This window comes from Nansenia antarctica (genome assembly GCF_963989245.1).
Source record: "Nansenia antarctica genome assembly, chromosome: 4".
Classification (NCBI taxonomy): domain Eukaryota; kingdom Metazoa; phylum Chordata; class Actinopteri; order Argentiniformes; family Microstomatidae; genus Nansenia; species Nansenia antarctica.
The window spans coordinates 49806176-49825986 of record NC_137689.1 but is presented as its reverse complement, the minus strand read 5'-3'; the positions used below and the strand labels follow the sequence as shown (position 1 = coordinate 49825986).

Below are 19811 nucleotides of genomic sequence, written 5' to 3'. Positions count from 1 at the left end.
ACACACACACACACACACCACAATCATTTGCAACAAGTGTCTTAAATTTTGAGTCGTTATGTTTAATGAATGAAGCCAGGTGTGTTCATTGTGTTAAAATGTTGCTGACTGTGGCAAGCATTTTGCATCACATGAGCTTTAATTTGAGAATTTGACATTTTGAGCAGAGTTTTTTGCAACTTGTGTTTTAGCAAGACAAAATGTGTTTAGATTTATGAGAAAAGGAGGATTGTGTTTTGTGAATTGTGTCTTCATGTGAAATGTGTTTATGGTTTTGGCAAATCGGAGCTAGTTTTATTATGTGTTTAGAGAACTGGTCATTTGGTTTAGAGAATTGGCTTTTGTGTTTTAGCAATTGGGAAAAACTGTAATGACAATAAAGACCATTCATTCATTCATAATACTGTTTTATACTTAATAAAAAAATAATAAAAATAGATGTCTTTAAAAGGCCAAACTGATTGCATCACTTATTAAGCCACTATCACTATAACAATACAGAATAAAATATATACATGTCTATAAAAGAACAAACTGATTACTTATTAAGCCACTATCACTTATATTCTCCTTCTTGGCACCACGTCCCATAAGGCTTCCCGTCACTACTCAGGGTTTTTCCTGGCTCAAAATGAGGCGGAGGTGGTACCAGTGGTGTTTGACATCGGGGGGGACCCATGAAGCAGGGCTGTCTGGGGGTCCTTAAACGAGCATCAAACCAATTTGTGCCCTTTCGCCATCAATTTATGGTGGAAATGTCATTATATATGTAAAGGAAAAAACAATATTCAGGCACCAGATGGCCATTCAAAATATAATGTAATATAATGCAATATAAGGCTCTCAGGCATTCTGTACTTTCAAATATGTATTCTCCTTGAGCAGTCAACATCAACTATCAGCTGTTTCGCTAGCAAACACGAAAGCTAAGTTATTTGTGAAACAGCGCCCCCGCCACCACGTCGGCGCAATGCCGCAATTGCAGTTTTTTTTTAATTCTCCCGCGCCGGAAATCCGGCACTGTGCCGGAGTACTTTAAGCCCTGCATTTAATTGAAGATTCTTATTTTTATATTTGTTACGGAGGCCTTATAAAAATGTTGTTCTCACTTTACTACACTCCCCCCCGCGCGCGCACACGCGCACACACACACACACACACACACACACACACACACACACACACACACACACACACACACACACACCCATGTGGCTGGCTCAGTGTGCCTCTCACGTAGCGGTACCAAAGTGTTGTCTTCCTGTACCTGCCAAGGCCAGTTCCCTGCGCAGCAGCTGCCCCTCCTGTTTGAGGCGGATGATGTCCTCTCTCTGGCCGCTGCTCTCTGCTGTCTGCTCCTGCAGCTCCTCTACAACGACACACAGGTGATGCAAACTGGTGACGGCCCACCACCCATCAATCAATAATACATCATAACAGTCGACGATTATTATTACCCAATCTTTTTTTTTTTGGGCTGATTTACACAATTCACATGGATGACCTATTTTGAGGTAAAAACAGCGAATTTCACTGAAAGGTGATAACTTTGCACCCCTAAACGCAAAACAAGGCAAGCTGGAGAACCTGTTGAGGTTGGGGCTGTGAAACTAATTTGAATCTCCTGTGTTTTCAGCCTTCACCTCACTCTTAATGCCCCCATTTGTTCTAAAAGAACAGGATACGTCCACAAAGTGGAGGTCACTACAACACAGCTCAAGGTTTTACGTGACAGCTACATTGTGATTACTGATCAACACTCCATTTGCCTCCCTCCTTGTGATGAGAGCAGCGTACCTTTGAGGCGTGCGTTCTAGCGGCCGTGCGTTCTAGCGGCCGTACCTTTGAGGCGTGCGTTCTCGTGGCGGCCTTCCCTGTAGCATCGCTTGTGCTCCTCCGCCTCCCTCAGCACCCTGCCCTCCCGCGAACGACTCTCCTTCAGAGACGCCTCCAGCTCTTGCAGACGCCCCGACATGTCCACGATGTGATCAGTGGCCTCGCTCACGTCCTTGTCCTGATGGGGGAAACAACGATGACATGCCACAGACACCCAGACAATCTAATATCTCAAATGTTGCACATGCACACACAAAAAAAAAAACTGTTCCAACAGATAGACAGGGAAGCGGGTACAAATGACCCAACAGAAGGTTGAGACACCTTATTTTTGACATCATCACGTCGGCAGCATACGATACACACACACACAAAAACTGTATTTTGTCTTTTTTTGTTCCTTCTATCACAGAGACTGCCAATGGCCCCGGGCCTGAGCTAGATTACTCTTCCTGCTACGACTGGTGGATTGATGATTCACTTGCTTAGTCAAATTATTCATTGTAAGTCGCTTTGGAATAGGGAGTCTGCTAAATGCCAGAAATGTACGAAAATGTAAATTGTACACACACGTTCATTTTCAGGTGTTTACTACGTGGCCGAGGGGCCAGGCTCATGGTCACATGACACCCCCGAGAGCTGTGACATCACCAGTCACGTAGACGGCGCGTACCTTGAGTCGGAGCATGGCGCCGAGCTCCTCCTCTCTGACCTGCAGGGAGCCCACCTGGGTGGACAGAGCCAGGACCGTGGAGTTCAGGCTCTGGTTCCTCTCCTGTAGGGGGTGACAAAACACACCGCGACCACCTCACTTTATTTCACTGTCACCTGTGTCCCGCCCAGAGCGCTGCTACTCCACACAAACGCACTGCACTTATATAGTGGCTTATTCCAAAGCGCTTTACGACGGCCTCTCGTTCACCCGTTCACACACCAATGGCAATCTGTCGTTAGACGCCAGCTCTACCCCCTGAGCCACAGCCTCCACCATTCTGGAGTGGGAGGCCCAGGAGGGTCCTGTCGGCCTTTAGCCCCCCCCCCCCCCCCCCCCCAATCTAGGGACATAATCTAGGGGCGCACACAAGTGTGTCTGTACCTCCAGGTCCTTGGACTGTTGGCTGGCGTGCTGCTGAGTCTGCCCCAGCTTGTGCAGCTGCTGCTGGGTAGAGTTGAGCTCCCACTGCCCCTCCCTGTCCCTGGCCTCTGCAGACTGCACGCGCTTGGTGACGGCACGGATCACCTCGTTACGCTTCTGCAGCTCCTCTGGAAAAAAGACAAATGCATTTTACGACAAAAATAAAGATAAGGAGAAGCAAACATATTGTAATTTCCATACATACACACATAAAACGCGTAACACATAAAATGGAACACACACACACACGCTCGATCTTATCAGCAAGATGTTTCCAGTGACGTTTCATTCTGAGGTTTATGACGGACTTTCATAATGTATTCTCAGACCTAAGTAGACAGTATTATGCAAACAATATAAACAGAATACACTACATGCAAATCACCACTGAACGCCTAGATCCACCTATGCATTGGAGGAGATATGCATCGGAGGAAAAACAGGGGGTGGCTGTGGCTCAGGAGGTAGAGCCTGCGTCTAATGATCGCAAGTTCGGCGGTTCGATCCCCGGCTGGCCACGTGTCGAGGTGTCCTTGGGCAAGACACAGAACCCCAAATTGCTCCCACTGAGCGGGCCGGTACCTTGCATGGTAGCTTGAATATGTGTGTGAATGGGTGAATGAATTGTAAAGCGCTTTGGAATAAGGCCTAAAGCAAACCTTTCCCTCTGGACCAACACCACTGGTATAGAAGCTGACATCATGGAATATTGCATAAATATTGCATAAACCCCTGTACTAGTGCATAATACATTTGTATTCGTGTGGTCCCTGGTTCTCACCCTCCATCCGTGCACATCTCTGCTCCAGGGCGAGGACTCTCTGGCGGTCCTGTTCCCAGGCCTGGAGCTGCTTGTAGTGGGCAGCAGCCATGGTGTTGAGCTCCTGGTCCCGGTCCTTCAGCTCAGCTATCAGCAGCTGTAGCTCCCTCCTGTGTCTCTGGATGGCAGCACTCTCCATCTCACTCAGAGTCTTTTTCTTTTTACAAAAAAACAAAAACACATATAATATAATAGATGCTCTGGGGGGTAATCCATCAACATCGCTAAGACTATCTTTGCTAGACTTACCAAATAAACCTGGATTTTCCTTTAGCGACGTTGAGCAAGACACTGAACCCCAAATTGCTCCCAATAAGCAGGCTGGCGCCTTGCATGGTAGATTGCCGCCATTGGTGTGTGAATGTGTGTGTGAATAGGTGAATGAGAGGTCACTGTAAAGCGCTTTGGAATATACATTTACCATTTATTATGTTCCACAATGTTTGAACTACAGTATGACACATTCCTCATCATATTCACTCAGTGTGACAACTAGCATAGGTCCTATCAAGTCTTACCATCTGGCTGCCGTGTGGGATGGGAAGAGAGAGGGTTCTAGTTGAGACAGCTGGAGGACTTCTGGCTGACTGTCTTGCCATTTTCTGCACCTCAATCTGAGACAAGGTGGAGACTGGGAGAGGCTCAATAGGAAGTCCAAAAAATGTCTGCAAAATCATCAATCATGTCAGATTTTCGCATTTCGCATTTCAACTTCTTCAGTCTCCAATACTAACTTCTAAACTGATCAAATACAGCTGAAACAAGACAGTCCTGTCATTGGTTGATTTGGATATGCTAGCATATCAGCCCAATAGAGGTCTCAGGTCTTCTGACGCTGGTTTTCTCCGTGTACCACATGTACAAAAGAAGAGATTTGGTGAGGCTGAATTCTCATTTTATGCACCCAAATTGTGGAATGCACTGCCAGTTTACATTAGGGATGCAACCTCAGCAAATATGTTCAAGTCAAGACTAAAAACCCATCTTTTTAAATATTGCCTTTAAATGACTAAATAATTAAATGATGATTATATAATGATTGGAGCACTTTGAGCTGCAACGTTTGCAGGAAAGGCGCTATACAACTAAAGTTATTATTATTATCTACCTCACCTTTTTCACAGGAGTGCTGCTGTGCCAGGGATCAAATGGAGTAACTGAAAAACAAATGCATGGCTTTGTTTACAATGTGAAGCATACTGACTACCACCATGAAGCCCTACATGGTTTCGTTGTTTGTGTCACTTTACAGAATAAAGCTCCCCTCCCCCTGAGTCGAAATAGTATTGTTACCAGGTGGTAAGGAAAAGCTGTGTGATGAGTGTCCAGAGCTTCCATTTGGGTTGGATGTTCTACCTCCGTCCATAGCATCTCACTCATTGCATTTCTTTTAGCTAGCTAGCTAATGTAACAACTTAAAAATGTGTTTAACCATTGCCATCTGTCAACTATTATTGACTGTACTAAGCAAGCTCTTCGTCCGCATTCCAACTACCCGCCATGATAATACATTAATTGATTTCAAAATGCGGAGAGCCCATAACAGCTCCTTCTGTTCTGTTGAATGAAACGTGTATATTTTTAAAACCACTTGTTGTGGTGGGCGCGGGGGAGCGGACGTCAGAGCACGCCTGTCAATGCCTCTCGTATAACGTGGGGATGAAATAGAAGCAGCGATTGGATGTATGGTAGAATTTTAACACAAATTCTAAATACATACCAGTTGTATAATGCGCCGCATAGCACAGCTATTTATTGATCAAAAACAGCATCGTTATTAAACCGATTCATCAGGCAAACAAGTGAACACCTATTGTTTCTTCGACGTGCGATCCAAGAGGCGCCAGGACCCCGAGCCAAGTCTGTAGAGGTGTGCTCGAGCTGTCACTACTTAGCCTTATTCTAGTTGAAAGATTTCCTCAACGTTTACCTAATAATGCGTACGGTTTTGTTAAACAGTCAACAATTCTAAGGTCGTTTCGAGGGGGTATGTATGTGTATGAACTTGTTCCATTGGTCGCCTTGGAGATGATGACACAGCTAGCTGTGTGTTGCTACGGTGATAGCGGTGCGAGCTGGCTAGCTAGCTATGAATGAAGGCTGCGTTCGTAAATTCGCTCTGAGAATGCCGGAGCGCACACTGCGTTTAAACGTCATAAAGGGGCCAAGTAATTTGATTGGACAAGAGGCATTCCATGAGTGCTGATCAGATTTCCAGAGCGAATTTACGAACGCAGCCGAAGTGTTAGCCAAGAAACCAGCAGTAGTCAACCTATGAGCTAGCTGACTGGCCTGCCCTGGAGCTAGCTGGCTACCGGTTTGCCTGGACTATTGCTTAGGTTGTCTTATTTTAATGTTCCTTTGTCCATGTTTAGTAGCACTGTATGTCAGCGCCACCTGTTAGGTAGCTACCTGTCTGTTTGCGCTATTTATTTAGACGGGTACATTTCGACCTGGCAGATTGCAGTAGCTAAGTAACGGAACGGTGGGGTGTGCGGTGCGTTCAACGAGACAGCAGCTGTCAGATGGCATGGAAGGGCAGTGGCAAGCAAATCCACGTCGCTTATTGTGACAATGAATATGTTTACACACGCAGGCATATTAATTATATACAAAAGCTGCTTACGTTAGCGACGCATAATATGTATATATTATAGGCCACGGTATCACAAAAGATCTGGAGGACCTCGGCTGAACAGAATATGAAAGTGCTGTTTCATAGAACTGCAGTTTTCACTGTATTAGCAGCACTACTAGTTGTCAATGAGAACGTTTGGTTTGGCTATAGTATAATGACAGGTACCATGTACTGCAGCAGTGGGAATGATGGTGTTCTCAAATGTTGTGCGCATGGGAATCAATCCAAATTCCCAATATGTACGGCCTGAAACACTCCAGTTAACCAACCTCTGCACGATGAAGTGAACATTATTCAATTACTCATGTGCTACCTATTTCTCCTTCTGTTTTAGATCATCTATCATGGCTACTACTGAGACTGCAGAATCAGGTTCACCAGAAAACAAAGGAGATCATGGGACTGCTGACTCAAATGCAAAGTACCCATTCAAAGTTCTCTACTGTGGAGGTATGTAGTGTTCAGTCAGTCTTATGTATCCCATTGCAGTGTTTTGTAAATGGTTACACTGTGTCATCATAACAGTCAAAAGTGTAACTCTTCTCCTCACTTTCTTTTGCAGTGTGCTCCTTGCCAACGGAGGTATGTATAAATGTCATAGAATTTGCCCCACAAGGGAGGGCTAGTTAAATATATAAACCTTGTTAAGCGGTGGTTTAGATTCGGTTATAGATACAATTCAAAGAGATAATTATAATCATATTTTCCCCTCCAGTTTGTAAGAAACACCTGGCAATTTAACGATTTATTCAATTATGCCAACATTAACCTCACATCACCCAAATTATTCTTCCACACATTTTATTTTTTAAATGATTTAAAATCTTATTTTGGGAATGAATGCAACAATGATATTGTGTATGAGCTATGTTCTTTCCTCCTGTGTCTTCAGTACTGTGAGTACATGCCTGAGCCAGCCAAATGCAGACAGTGGCTGGAGAAGAACTTCCCAGATGTGTTTGCCAGGATGAGTGTAGGTAAGTTCCATCACGTATTTGAAAGGTCTAAAATGGCGTTACTCCTTCTATCTTCTTTGGTGTTTGCAGATCTGATGGAATATGACTAGCTTAGGGGTCAGAGTGGGCCAAAGTAATGATGAATGATGCCGTACTAAACTTCCCATTGTCTTCCTCCCCTCTGCTGGTTCCGGAGGGAACGCTCCAAAGCAGGACTCTAGCTGTGGAGAGGCGCCCCTCGGTGGTGAGGAAGAGGAGAAGAAGAAGCAGAAGAGAGGTTTCTTAATTAATTCTTTACCAGATCATTAATATGGCTGATTCTAGTAAATCATAAGTATTCCTTTAAACAAACACTTTGGCTCACGTGTATGTGATTCAGAGTTTAAACAAGAACATTCATCATTCCTCAGGTGGCAGAGGTCAGATCAAACAGAAAAAGAAGACCGTCCCCCAGAAAGTTTCGATAGCGAAAATCCCCCGGGCCAAGAAGAAATATGTTACACGGGTGTGTGGCCTGAATACCTTTGGTAAGACTGCTGTCCCTATCATCCCCTTTGTTACTTTGAAATAGTCTATTCTAAGTCTTATTTTTTGTTGTTTTTAACACCTCTGTGTGTGTGTGTGTGTGTGTGTGTGTGTGTGTGTGTGTGTCCTGCAGATATTGACCTTAAAGATGCTCAGAGATTCTTTGCTCAGAAGTTCTCCTGTGGTGCCTCGGTGACAGCGGACGACGAAATCATCATTCAGGGAGATTTTACAGATGACATAATCGATGTCATTCAAGAGAAATGGCCTGAGGTAAGCCATTTGTATTGCCTCTCTCCACTAGTGTTGTGTAGCCGTACCTCAAAATGACGTCCTCACACCTCCTTGGAGGTCTGGAGAAATCGTTAGTAGCCAGTTCCGTTTGAATGGAGCTCATGTTGTTTGAATCAGAATGTATGTTTCATGAACTCCCTCCTGTCTTCCTTACTCTTGAAAATAGTAAATGAGTCAGTGTCAGCCAATCAACTTAGCCACAAACAAACCGTCTCTGTTTATCTCTCTCTGTCATAGGTGGATGACGAAAGCATTGATGACCTGGGAGAAGTCAAGAAGTAAAGACCTAACATGCACTTTTACTGAAATGGATGCGACATGAAACAACAACCTGGCCAAATGTACACATTAACATTAAAAGAAGTCGTTTTATATCTATTTTATTTACTGTATAGAAACTGTGGACTTGGCCTCCCCCTTGGCATATTTCAGTTCTTGATAGCTGCTTTCTCTCTTGGTTGCCAAAGGTCTGGTATGATGTGAATTCCTTACGCTTTTCACTCAAGCAAACTATAGGGTAATAAATCTCGGTCTCATTCGCTTGTTCACTCTTTAGTCTTTTCTCCCGCTCGGCATCTCGGTGTGTTCTTGTGTAAAGCATTATGTCATTGGGCAGGACGCACAGGCAAGATTTCCTGAAACTTGGGACCATGTCGCATGATATCAGGTTACACATCACTCCTGTTCACAACAATTGATAACACTCTTTTATTCTTCAGGGATGAAAAACCAATATTAATAGTGTAACTCTAGCTTGTGTATTAGGCATGGTCCATAACAAAGTCTGCTGAGGCAATAAATGTAACGCTTTGGAATACAACCAATTTGAGAGGTTTTTGAATTGTGTTGTTCTTTTTTTGTTTCACATACAGTGTCAGTTATGGCTCATTATAAAGAGCCCTTCCTGTATCTATTGTAGCAGTGAGAATGTTATGCGGCCTTAGGTTAGTTGTTTTTGGGGACCTTTGGATCCATTTTTATACCCATGAGTTCTCTATCCACAAGCATAATATATTTATAATGAAGCCCTGCTCCCTGAACAGATGGTGTTTACACTCTAGTTAGTTTCCCTATGGAGTGACAACATCCCCTTAAGAGATAACACAGAACACAGTGGTCACACAGAAACTCCACCTGTGGGTCACGCCATGTAATTAAGTATATTGGTATTTGAGCATTGTTTGCATGAGGGCAAACAATAAACTCCAGGCTCAGGAGGAGCTTGGAAAACCATATCTGTCTACTCTCTTAAAAGCATCCGAGAGTGAAAGTCCACAGTGTCCCTGTGCCATTTTTGATTGACCAAATGGCGAACACTACAGACAGCTGCTGCCCCTTCAAGTCCCCCATGCTGGACCAGGTCCTGCCTCCCATCCTGATCCTAGAGTTCATGTTCGGGCTGTTGGGGAACTTTGTGGCCCTCTGGATGTTCATCTTCCACATGGACACCTGGAAGCCTAATGCCGTGTACCTCACTCACTTGGCAGTGGCAGACTCTATCGTGCTCTTCTGTCTGCCGTTCAGGGCTGACTACTACAGACGGGGCAAAGACTGGGTTTACGGTGATGTCCTGTGTCGGATACTGCTTTTTCTGCTGGCAGCAAACCGGGCTGCTGGGATCTTTTTCCTCACCGCTGTGGCCGTCGACCGGTACTTCAAGATTGTCCACCCAATGAACCGAATCAACCGCATGGGCCTGAGCTATGCTCTGTGGGTGTCCCTCGGGCTGTGGGCGCTGATCGTCGCAGCAACTGGATACCTGTTCGCTAACGATCATTTCTTCCACCGCAACAACCGGACACAGTGCGAAAGCTTCAACATCTGCATGGGGTTTGATCCCCTGTCCACCTGGCACAATGCTTTCTATGTCATCCAGTTCTTTCTGCCGACTGCGATCGTGACCTTCTGTACCATCTGCATTACCTGGCAGCTCAGGAACAAAACCCTGGACACCTCGGGAAAGATCAGGCGGGCTGTTCGGTTTGTTTTGATTGTTGCATTAATATTCATTATCTGTTTCTTCCCCAGCACCGTGTCACGTATCGTTGTGTGGCTCCTGAAGTACTGGTACGATGAATGCCGGTATTTTAAAGAGGTCAACCTGGCGTTTTACACCTCGGTGTGTTTCACATACTTAAACAGTGTCCTCAACCCCGTCGTATACTATTTCTCAAGCCCTGCCTTCAGTGGAAGTTTAAAGAAAGTTCTGAACAAACTGCTGGGGAGGAAAGAGGTGGGAGAAGAGGAGGCTTGTCCTGGCGTTAACCGTCCTCCCACAGTGTCACACGGTATTGAGACTACATAGGATTGTCTGACACTGAGTTTTCACAGGTAGCATGGTGTTGCTCCTAAAGTTTAAACAATATCTAAGGACTGTCTTGAATTTTAATATTATAGTTTGGGGAAGGCATGCTGATCCAATTTATCGGTAAGGGCAATTTCCACCTGGAGCCACAGTGCACATTAACCTGATAGAGGACTGCAAGGGGTCTTTCACAATGTAATGCAGACTTGAGCCTGGCTCCTTTCAGTAAGTACCGCACAATATAGGGTTAGCCTGCTTGTTTCACATACAGCAGATTGTACCTAGCACTATGTTATTGGGCTTTATTGACAGTGCAAATGCTTAGTAAATCTGGCCCATGTCTTGCTATACTTAATCAACACCCAAATGTAATAATGATTCATTTAACTATGTAGAAAAAAATGCTACTTAATGAATCAATAATGATTTTTTAAAAAGTATGTAGACCTATATTAGTCAAATTCTGACCTACCTAAATGACTATCTACTCTGTGTCCTTAATGAGTTCATATGTTTCAATTAATAAAGTGACATGAATGATTGTGAATATTAAATAGGCTAAGCCAATTGATTTGAATGAGATTTCCAGTGATACTTAAAAAAAGGTTTCTCTTCCTCATCCGCATCTTCAAGAGATGCCTATCTATCTGCCTGAGACACAGCTCATAGGACTTGGGGTCATCAGGTGAGGTGGGTACCACTACCATCCGTCATGGCTGTGTCGATGATGATAACCCACAACACCCACAGAAGGCTAATCGGTGACACCTTGCGTCCCAGATGCACCCCCCTCTACTTTTACCCCTCTGCTGTACTATTACTCACAAAGAATACCAATTACTGAGAACACGTTGAGCAAAACATTTTCCTCAGGGACGACATTCCAAATGAAAGTCTAGTAATGGGTATGTTGTTAAATATGAACGTATATATATCTGATAAGGTTTCGTCTCTAATAACTTTTTATGAGCTGTTGCTGTTAGTGATGTAATCGGCAAACCAGTGTGCTAGTGTTTAAATAAAAAACGAATTATGACTACGATTATACAGTTAATACTGTACACGATGTTACTTCCACGGAAGGGGATTATTAAGAGAGAAAGAAAGTTCAGACCAGCCAGACTTGGGGTGCGTTCGTAAATGTGCTCTGAGAGCGCCGGAGCGCAAACTGGGTTTAACGTCATAGAGCGACCGAGTAATTTGATTGGCCGAGTGGCATTCCATGGGTGCTGATCAGATTTCCAGAGCAAATGTACGAACGCAGCCTAAAAGATGCCTCTCGGGTGACGTCACCGGTGGCTTGGTTAGGGAAGGGCTGCTTGAGGAAACCTAACGGGGCAACGAGGGACAGGGACTTCACTTCACTGTCATCACTCATCTTTATTCCATCGACCAAAAAGCGATATATCGACTAGTCCAGGTAAGTAGATACTTGTGATTTGTCCTTACCACTTAGCCCTCTTTTTTTTATCGCCAAGGCAAAGCGACATAGATATTAGCCATATGATAGTGGTGTCTACACAGAATCCGCTGAATTCCGACAGGCAGCGATACGAGTGGACGAAGGCATCAGCTAGCTGGATTAGCCAAGTTAGCAGCCTTTGGCCGGAGAAGTGCGTATAAGATACTGGACTGGCGAACTGAGGGGGGAGACCCGCTTCGGAAATGGTCATTTCTATTTTGATGAACTCATCGTTGTGTTGTCTATCCAAAGTAGCTGGCACACTCAGCTGGAGTGCTTGGTTTGGGTGTGTGCCCACTGCCCAGCCATCCAGATCCACCACATCATACGGACGGGATTATCACGGGTTCTAGTGATCAGTTGCAGTGACTCTGATCATGTGTAGAGTCGTTGTGTTAATCTTATTATGGCAGGAGAGAAACACCTGCTTGAAAACGGACAAAAGCCACGGGGAAGAGGTCATCAGAAGTCAACCTGTGACTCTTGTGTAACTGTTGTACTTTGACCAGTAGGGTCAATCTGTCTGGCGGATGATGGTGTTCGACAAGCACTTTGACACACCTCGCCAGATCGCTGGGACTCCTACCATCATCATCATTATCTGTAACACTACAGTAAGATCGGTTTCTCAAAACAGCCAATTTGTCAGGAGCGACGACTCGCATTTCGCTTATACAAATGAATGCTTCTTTCTGAGAATAAGATTAGAAACGATCAAATAATAATAATAATAAAAGTCATATTTTGGCAGCAGCAGATCGTTTTGTTTTGGCTGGGAGGAGCGTCCCAAACTACCGACGAAGCTGACGTACCAAGGCCTGCTTTCTTTTTTTACCTGGCTCAAAATCGTGGCCAAAATTGGCCTCACCATTGAAATTCGGTATTGATATTGTATTCGAAAGATCATTGAATTTATTCACACAAATAATTGCTCTAGTCTAATCCCTCACTTTCTTTATAATTCTAACGGATAAATCATTGACTTTATATCACGATGATACACTTCTTTCTCCCCCTCATATCTCCAACATGCAAGTCATTTGAATAAGAGCACCAAATGGGCTGGCTGGGGCCATGGTAGGGTTGCCACCTTGGATTTGTAAAAAAACAGAAAACTCAACACTTAGATACCCTTTACATTTACACCCCTACCTCTGTCCCTATAGGATACCCCTTACATTTACACCCCTACCTATACAGGATACCCTTTACATGGGGTATCCTATATGGACAGAGGTACTTACCAAAACGGACACGCGCGGAAGACTGACTGGGTGACAGTGAGTGACAGAGTGCAGTTGCTAGGCGATAAGGTAAGCTTTCGTATTTCTGTTGCCCATCAGATAAAAGTAGCCAATCGTATCTGTTTAAACCTTTATAGACACAGGACTGGATGTAGGCAATAGAAGGAAACCTTTATCTATGAAGAAAACCAAATGAAGTTTTACATTTTCACCCAAAAAACGGGACAAATTGTGTCCTGGGAAAGATGATACATTTTCCGGGGCAACTGCTGAAAAAATAACAATCCCGCTAAAAACGGAACGGGTGGCAACCCTAGGCCATGGACACATGCAGTCTCCTCAGTCCTCACACTATCACATCTATCAACCATAACCCCTTCATCCGCTCACACCACAGTCAGGGTTCCCAGATGGGGCGGGCTACCGCCAAATGGGCTACTGGATTTAGCGGGTTATAGACTGGTTAGGCTGTAAATCGTCAATCCCATCTGGCAACCCTGACCACAGTCACACTTCTCCACTGTGATATTTGATGAGATCCAAACGGCCCTGTACATGGCTGGGCTGGGGGGTCAGTAAACCCAATACCATTTAAAGGGTGTTGAGATATCTGAGGCACTCTATGCAAACCACTAATGGTGCCGTTCGAGACATGACCACCGGACTTGTGTTGAACGGCATCTGACATCTGAACAGCTCCTAGAGTATACCCCTTCTCCCAGGGAACACGAGGAACAATCGGCCAATGTTCCCCAGTAATACACTGGGTGACAAACGGAGGGATCTCCTTAAAGGACGACTATTCTCTATTTGAGGTCATTTAGTCATGTCATTCTCAGCGTGGTCATCAGCCCTGCCCTGAAAAACATGTCAGTCCAGAATTGTTATCAGACCGTATTCTAACTATCGGTCTCACAATCATATTCACTTGCAACATTAATCGACTACTCCCCTTGAATATTTGTTTGTTCTGAAATGTCAGAATACCCACATACGTAGCACGTGTATAGCCAGGAGAATACCCACACACTAGCAGTTGCTTTGGAAACATCAAAACACCAGTGTGTGGGTATTCTTCTCTCTTCTACTACCCTCACATCACCTGTCTCTTGGTTGAATGATATGGTGTTAGCCTCATTGGTGAATGATATGGTGTTAGCCTCATTGGGGAATGATATGGTGTTATATCATTGGGGAATGATATGGTGTTATATCAGTGAATGATATGGTGTTATATCATTGGTGAATGATTTGATGTTATATCAGTGAATGATATGGTGTTATATCAGTGAATGATTTGATGTTATATCAGTGAATGATATGGTGTTATATCAGTGAATGATTTTATGTTATATCAGTGAATGATTTGATGTTATATCAGTGAATGATATGGTGTTATGTCAGTGAATGATATGGTGTTATGTTGTGGTTGTGTTATTCTGGGTTAGTGTTAGGGTAAGTGTTAGTGTTAGGGTAAGTGTTAGTGTTAGGGTAAGGAATGTGAGTAATGTGCAGCGGTGATGTTTCCAGTGTAAGTGGGTTTGGAATGTCCTGGCTTCCTGTCTGCTGTGTGTTTGACCCAGAACTGGCCTGCTCTATCGACCTTTACTCTTTCTGCTCATTCCTCCTTCCTGGGAAGTGGCCATTAAGACCCCCCTTCCTCTCTCACTCTCTCTCTCACTCTCTCTCACTCTCTCTCTCACTCTCTCTCTCACTCTCTCTCACACTCACACTCGCTCACTCTCTCTCACTCTCTCTCACTCTCTCTCACACTCTCTCTCTCACTCTCACTCTCTCTCTCTCTCGCTCTCTCTCACTCTCTCTCACTCTCTCTCACACTCACTCTCTCTCTCTCTCACTCACACTCACTCTCTCTCTCACTCTCTCTCTCTCTCTCACTCTCACTCTCACTCTCACTCTCTCTCTCTCACTCACACTCACTCTCTCTCTCTCTCTCTTTCTCTCTCTCAGTCAGTGACATTTCCACTTATTGCGAGCATGCTGCTAAGGCTGTTTTATGTGTCAACAAGACACCGCTTTTGTTGTTGTTGTTCTATTCTATTCTCTAAAACCACTGTCTCTTTGTTTGGCTGTGACCCTCCAGGTCATCCCTCCTTCTGTCTGGAGCAGCCCTACCTCTATCTGGAGCAGGAAGCTGGGTGGTGGGGAAGGCCTAGCCCCCCACCCTGAGAAGGCCTAGCCCCCCACCCTGAGAAGGCCTAGCCCCCCACCCCGAGAAGGCCTAGCCCCCCACCCTGAGGAGGCCTAGCCCCCCACCCTGAGAAGGCCTAGCCCCCCACCCTGAGAAGGCCTAGCCCCCCACCCTGAGAAGGCCTAGCCCCCCACCCCGAGAAGGCCTAGCCCCCCACCCTGAGGAGGCCTAGCCCCCCACCCTGAGGTGGCCTAGCCCCCCACCCTGAGAAGGCCTAGCCCCCCACCCCGAGAAGGCCAAGAGTCCGGCAGTAGCCCAACTCCCAAGACAGAGAAGGGACCATGAGCACCGGCAAACCCAGCGGACTCAAACCCCCCAGCAAGATAGGCAGACCAGCAGGCCTGCTGCCCACCAGGACCTCCCCCTCCTCTGGTAAGAACCATGCACAGGGAGTCCTGTGTCTTTCTTCTCCATGAAATTGAAGATCCTAATCCTGTTTTGTATCTAATCTAATCTAATCCTGTGTCGGACAGACAGCTGTCATAAAGCCATCCCAATATGGAAGCTGATAGCCACTGAGTGACTGACATGCATGTATCAGCCAAGCCACACCACAGGACATGACACCACAGCACATGACACCTCAACATATAACACCACAGCACATGACACCTCAACATATAACACCACAAGATATAACACCACAACATAATAACACCACAATATATAACACCACAATATATAACACCACAAGATATATACCACAACATATAACACCTCAATATATACGGTAACACCACAAGATATATAACACCACAAGATATATAACACCACAAGATGTAACCTGGAAAAACAAGACACAAGGCAGAGCAAAGTACAGTACTAGATGTGCATAACGAATGTGTAAGTGGATAACAATTTAAATGTTTAATTTGAGGTCGTTCTTTTAGGGAACCCGGTGACAGAGTAGTGTTCATGTTCAGTATGAAATGTTATCTTTGTGTTTATTAGTTTGTTTGTTTGTTTGTTTATGTTTCTGGTTTGTATCCCGTGTAGTTGTATCATCTGTGATACGCAGGGCTACCCTGAAGAAGAGACTCCCTCTTAAAACAAGAGGTTGCATCAAATAAATAAATAAATCACGTGACACGAACGGAATTCCCTGTTGTTCCTGTTACAGCCACCCCGAAGCCCGTCCCCCCACCTCCTGAGAAGCCCCTCCCCCCTCCCGAGAAGCCCCCCCCCGGCGGAGACTCGCCCCCCACCCAGGATGGGACCGGGGACTTCCTGCCAGGAGAGAAGGTCTGGGTCAACGGGAACAAGCCCGGCCTCGTGGCCTTCGTGGGGGGCACCCAGTTCGCCCCGGGCCAGTGGGCCGGCATCGTGCTGGACGAGCCCATCGGGAAGAACGACGGCTCGGTGGCGGGGGTGAGGTACTTCAGCTGTGAGGACGGGAAGGGGATCTTCACCCGGCCCTCCAAGCTGTCCAGGACGGCCGCGGCGGAGAGAGAGGCCAACGGCGGGCACGCCAGCCCCGTCCTGGGGACCACCTCCGCCCCAGCTGCTGAGTCCTCTGCCAGCCCCCCAGCCCTCAGCCCTGGTCACCCCGGTAACCCCGGTAACCCCTCCTACACTCAACACTAGAACAGCCGTGGGTGGGGTCCTTTAACACTAGAACAGCCGTGGGTGGGGGAATTTAACACTAGAACAGCCATGGGTGGGGGAATTTAACACTAGAACAGCCATGGGTGGGGGAATTTAACACTAGAACAGCCATGGGTGGGGTCATTTAACACTAGAACAGCCGTGGGTGGGTCATTTAACACTAGAACAGCCGTGGGTGGGGTCATTTGACACTAGAACAGCCGTGGGAGGGGTCATTTGACACTAGAACAGCCGTGGGTGGGGTCATTTGACCCTGTGAGTAAAACAGTTTTTATATCTTTGCACTCGATCAAATTTCAGGACCCTCCATTCATGACTTTTCCTAGATATGTGCGTTCTACCACCCAGTATTCTTACATTGTCAAAATCAGGATAAGCTAGTATAAAGTAATTTAGCAGTTTTTTCTGTGTAGGAGGCAGGCTAATTTACAAGCCGGCCAACTAGTGGTCGTTGTGTGTAAATAAATAGCAGCTTCCCATACGAAAGACTGTGGTCATTTGACCTCCGAGGCGGCTCTTATAGTAGGTAAAAAAAGGCACAGCTGTTCTAGTGTTAACTTAATGTTTATCTTGATAGAGTCAAGCGTTGTTGTGAAGTTGTAGAGTAAACAGGATGTGGTGCATGATGATGGTGTGTCGTTTTTTTTCCTCCAGCCCAGGCCTCTGGCCACGTTGCGAGCCCCGGCACTGGCATGAAGACAGTCAGTGGGCTGAACCGGACCCTGACAGCCAGCGAGTCGGTGTCCAACCTCTCGGAGACGGACTCGGCTAAGAAGAGCACCAGAGAGCTCAGACTGGGACACCGTGTGCTGGTAAGAGGCCCGGGTGTAAAAATAAAATTAAAAAAATCTAATTTTGAGTGCACTGGATTCTGGATCTGTGTTCAGCTCTCTCTCTCTCTGTCTCTCTCTCTCTCTCTCTCTCTCTCTCTCTCTCTGTCTCTCTGTCTCTCTCTCTCTCTCTCTCTCTCTCTGTCTCTCTGTCTCTCTGTCTGTCTGTCTCTCTGTCTGTCTGTCTCTCTCTCTCTCTTTCTCACTGTCTGTCTGTCTGTCTGTCTGTCTCTCTCTCCCCCTCTCTCTCTCTTTCTCTTTCTCTCTCTCTGTCTCTCTCTCTCTCTCTCTCTTTCCCCCTCTCTCTCCCTCTCTCTCTCTCTGTCTCTCCCCCTCTCCCTCTCCCTCCTCCTACCCAGGTCGGGGGCACCAAGGCGGGGGTGGTGAAGTTCCTGGGGGAGACGGAGTTCGCCAAGGGGGAGTGGTGCGGCGTGGAGCTGGACGAGCCCCTGGGCAAGAACGACGGGGCCGTGGCGGGGGCCAGGTGAGTCACCATGACAACCACACACACACACACACACAGACACACATAGCGGTACACGGGTCATTCACCTGTAGGGAGGAAAGGGTTTACAAAGGTCATACGAAAAAAAGTTTTTTCCTCTCTCTCTCAACCCCTCTCCTCTCTCTCTCCACCCCTCTCCTCTCTCTCTCTCTCTCCACCCCTCTCCACCTCTCTCTCTCCACCCCTCTCCTCCTCTCTCTCTCTCCACCCCTCTCCTCTCTCTCTCTCTCTCCACCCCTCTCCTCTCTCTCTCTCTCCACCCCTCTCCTCCTCTCTCTCTCTCCACCCCTCTCCCCCTCTCTCTCTCCACCCCTCTCCCCCTCTCTCTCTCCACCCCTCTCCTCTCTCTCTCTCTCTCTCCACCCCTTTCCTCTCTCTCTCTCTCTCCACCCCTCTCCCCCTCTCTCTCTCCACCCCTCTCCCCCTCTCTCTCTCCACCCCTCTCCCCCTCTCTCTCTCCACCCCTCTCCTCTCTCTCTCTCTCTCTCCACCCCTTTCCTCTCTCTCTCTCTCTCCACCCCTCTCCTCTCTCTCTCTCTCTCTCCACCCCTCTCCTCTCTCTCTCTCTCCACCCCTCTCCTCTCTCTCTCTCTCCACCCCTCTCCTCTCTCTCTCTCTCTCTCCACCCCACTCCCACTCTCTCTCTCCACCCCTCTCCTCTCTCTCTCTCTCCACCCCTCTCCTCTCTCTCTCTCTCCACCCCTCTCCTCTCTCTCTCTCTCCACCCCTCTTCTCTCTCTCTCTCCACCCCTCTCCCCCTCTCTCTCCACCCCTCTCCTCTCTCTCTCTCTCCACCCCTCTCCTCTCTCTCTCTCTCCACCCCTCTCCCCCTCTCTCTCCACCCCTCTCCCCCCCTCTCTCTCCACCCCTCTCCCCCTCTCTCTCCACCCCTCTCCCCCTCTCTCTCTCCACCCCTCTCCTCTCTCTCTCTCTCCACCCCTCTCCTCTCTCTCTCTCTCCACCCCTCTCCTCTCTCTCTCTCTCCACCCCTCTCCTCTCTCTCTCTCTCCACCCCTCTCCTCTCTCTCTCTCTCTCCACCCCTCTCCCCCTCTCTCTCTCCACCCCTCTCCTCTCTCTCTCTCTCCACCCCTCTCCTCTCTCTCTCTCTCCACCCCTCTCCTCTCTCTCTCTCTCCACCCCTCTCCTCCTCTCCTCAGGTACTTCCAGTGCCTCCCCAGGTACGGTCTGTTCGCCCCGGTCCACAAGGTGACGCGGATCGGCTTCCCCTGCACAGCGGCTAAGTCCAAGGCCTCGCGGAGGAGGTCCACGCTGAAGCACAGCCCCAGCGCCTCCTCCGTCAGCTCCCTCAGCTCCGTAACCTCCTCCGTCGGAGGGAAACCCAGCCGAGCGGGCCTGGTGAGAGAGACAGATACACACACACACACATTCACATTTGACATTTTTGCCATTTTAGCAGATTACAATAATTTTTCGTCTAGAAGC

The 19811-nt window shown here is 46.9% G+C and overlaps 3 protein-coding genes across 6 annotated transcripts in view; all 3 read left to right on the top strand.

The window, feature by feature from the left end:
- Nucleotides 1-5454: 5454 nt before the first annotated feature.
- denr (density-regulated protein) lies at nucleotides 5455-8743 on the top strand. 4 transcript variants are annotated; one of them, XM_080528794.1, is made up of 8 exons: nucleotides 5455-5474; nucleotides 6764-6879; nucleotides 6992-7011; nucleotides 7322-7408; nucleotides 7575-7662; nucleotides 7796-7912; nucleotides 8044-8183; nucleotides 8442-8743. In XM_080528794.1, the coding sequence occupies exons 2-8, from the start codon at nucleotides 6774-6776 to the stop codon at nucleotides 8484-8486; spliced, it is 603 nt and encodes a 200-aa protein (XP_080384920.1). In that variant the 5' UTR covers nucleotides 5455-5474; nucleotides 6764-6773; the 3' UTR covers nucleotides 8487-8743. The 4 variants fall into 4 exon arrangements, with proteins under 4 accessions (XP_080384920.1, XP_080384917.1, XP_080384918.1 ...); XM_080528791.1 differs by lacking the exon at nucleotides 5455-5474 and adding an exon at nucleotides 5638-5778; XM_080528792.1 differs by lacking the exon at nucleotides 5455-5474 and adding an exon at nucleotides 5641-5661.
- A 767-nt stretch (nucleotides 8744-9510) lies between these two features.
- On the top strand, nucleotides 9511-15415 carry LOC308156051 (hydroxycarboxylic acid receptor 2-like; the record flags this gene model as incomplete). Its single annotated transcript, XM_080529412.1, has 3 exons — nucleotides 9511-10437; nucleotides 12484-12585; nucleotides 15320-15415. 3 exons carry the CDS (start codon nucleotides 9511-9513, stop codon nucleotides 15413-15415), a joined length of 1125 nt encoding a protein of 374 aa, XP_080385538.1.
- A 293-nt stretch (nucleotides 15416-15708) lies between these two features.
- The window catches only part of clip1b (CAP-GLY domain containing linker protein 1b), a gene marked incomplete at its 5' end in the record, with an annotated part of 31024 nt that continues 26921 nt past the window's right edge, over nucleotides 15709-19811 (top strand). The window contains 5 exons of the mRNA XM_080528496.1: nucleotides 15709-15799; nucleotides 16548-16976; nucleotides 17687-17844; nucleotides 18222-18346; nucleotides 19526-19724. Of these exons, the coding sequence (XP_080384622.1) occupies nucleotides 15709-15799; nucleotides 16548-16976; nucleotides 17687-17844; nucleotides 18222-18346; nucleotides 19526-19724 (1002 nt within the window). The remainder of the gene's footprint in view (nucleotides 15800-16547; nucleotides 16977-17686; nucleotides 17845-18221; nucleotides 18347-19525; nucleotides 19725-19811) is intronic.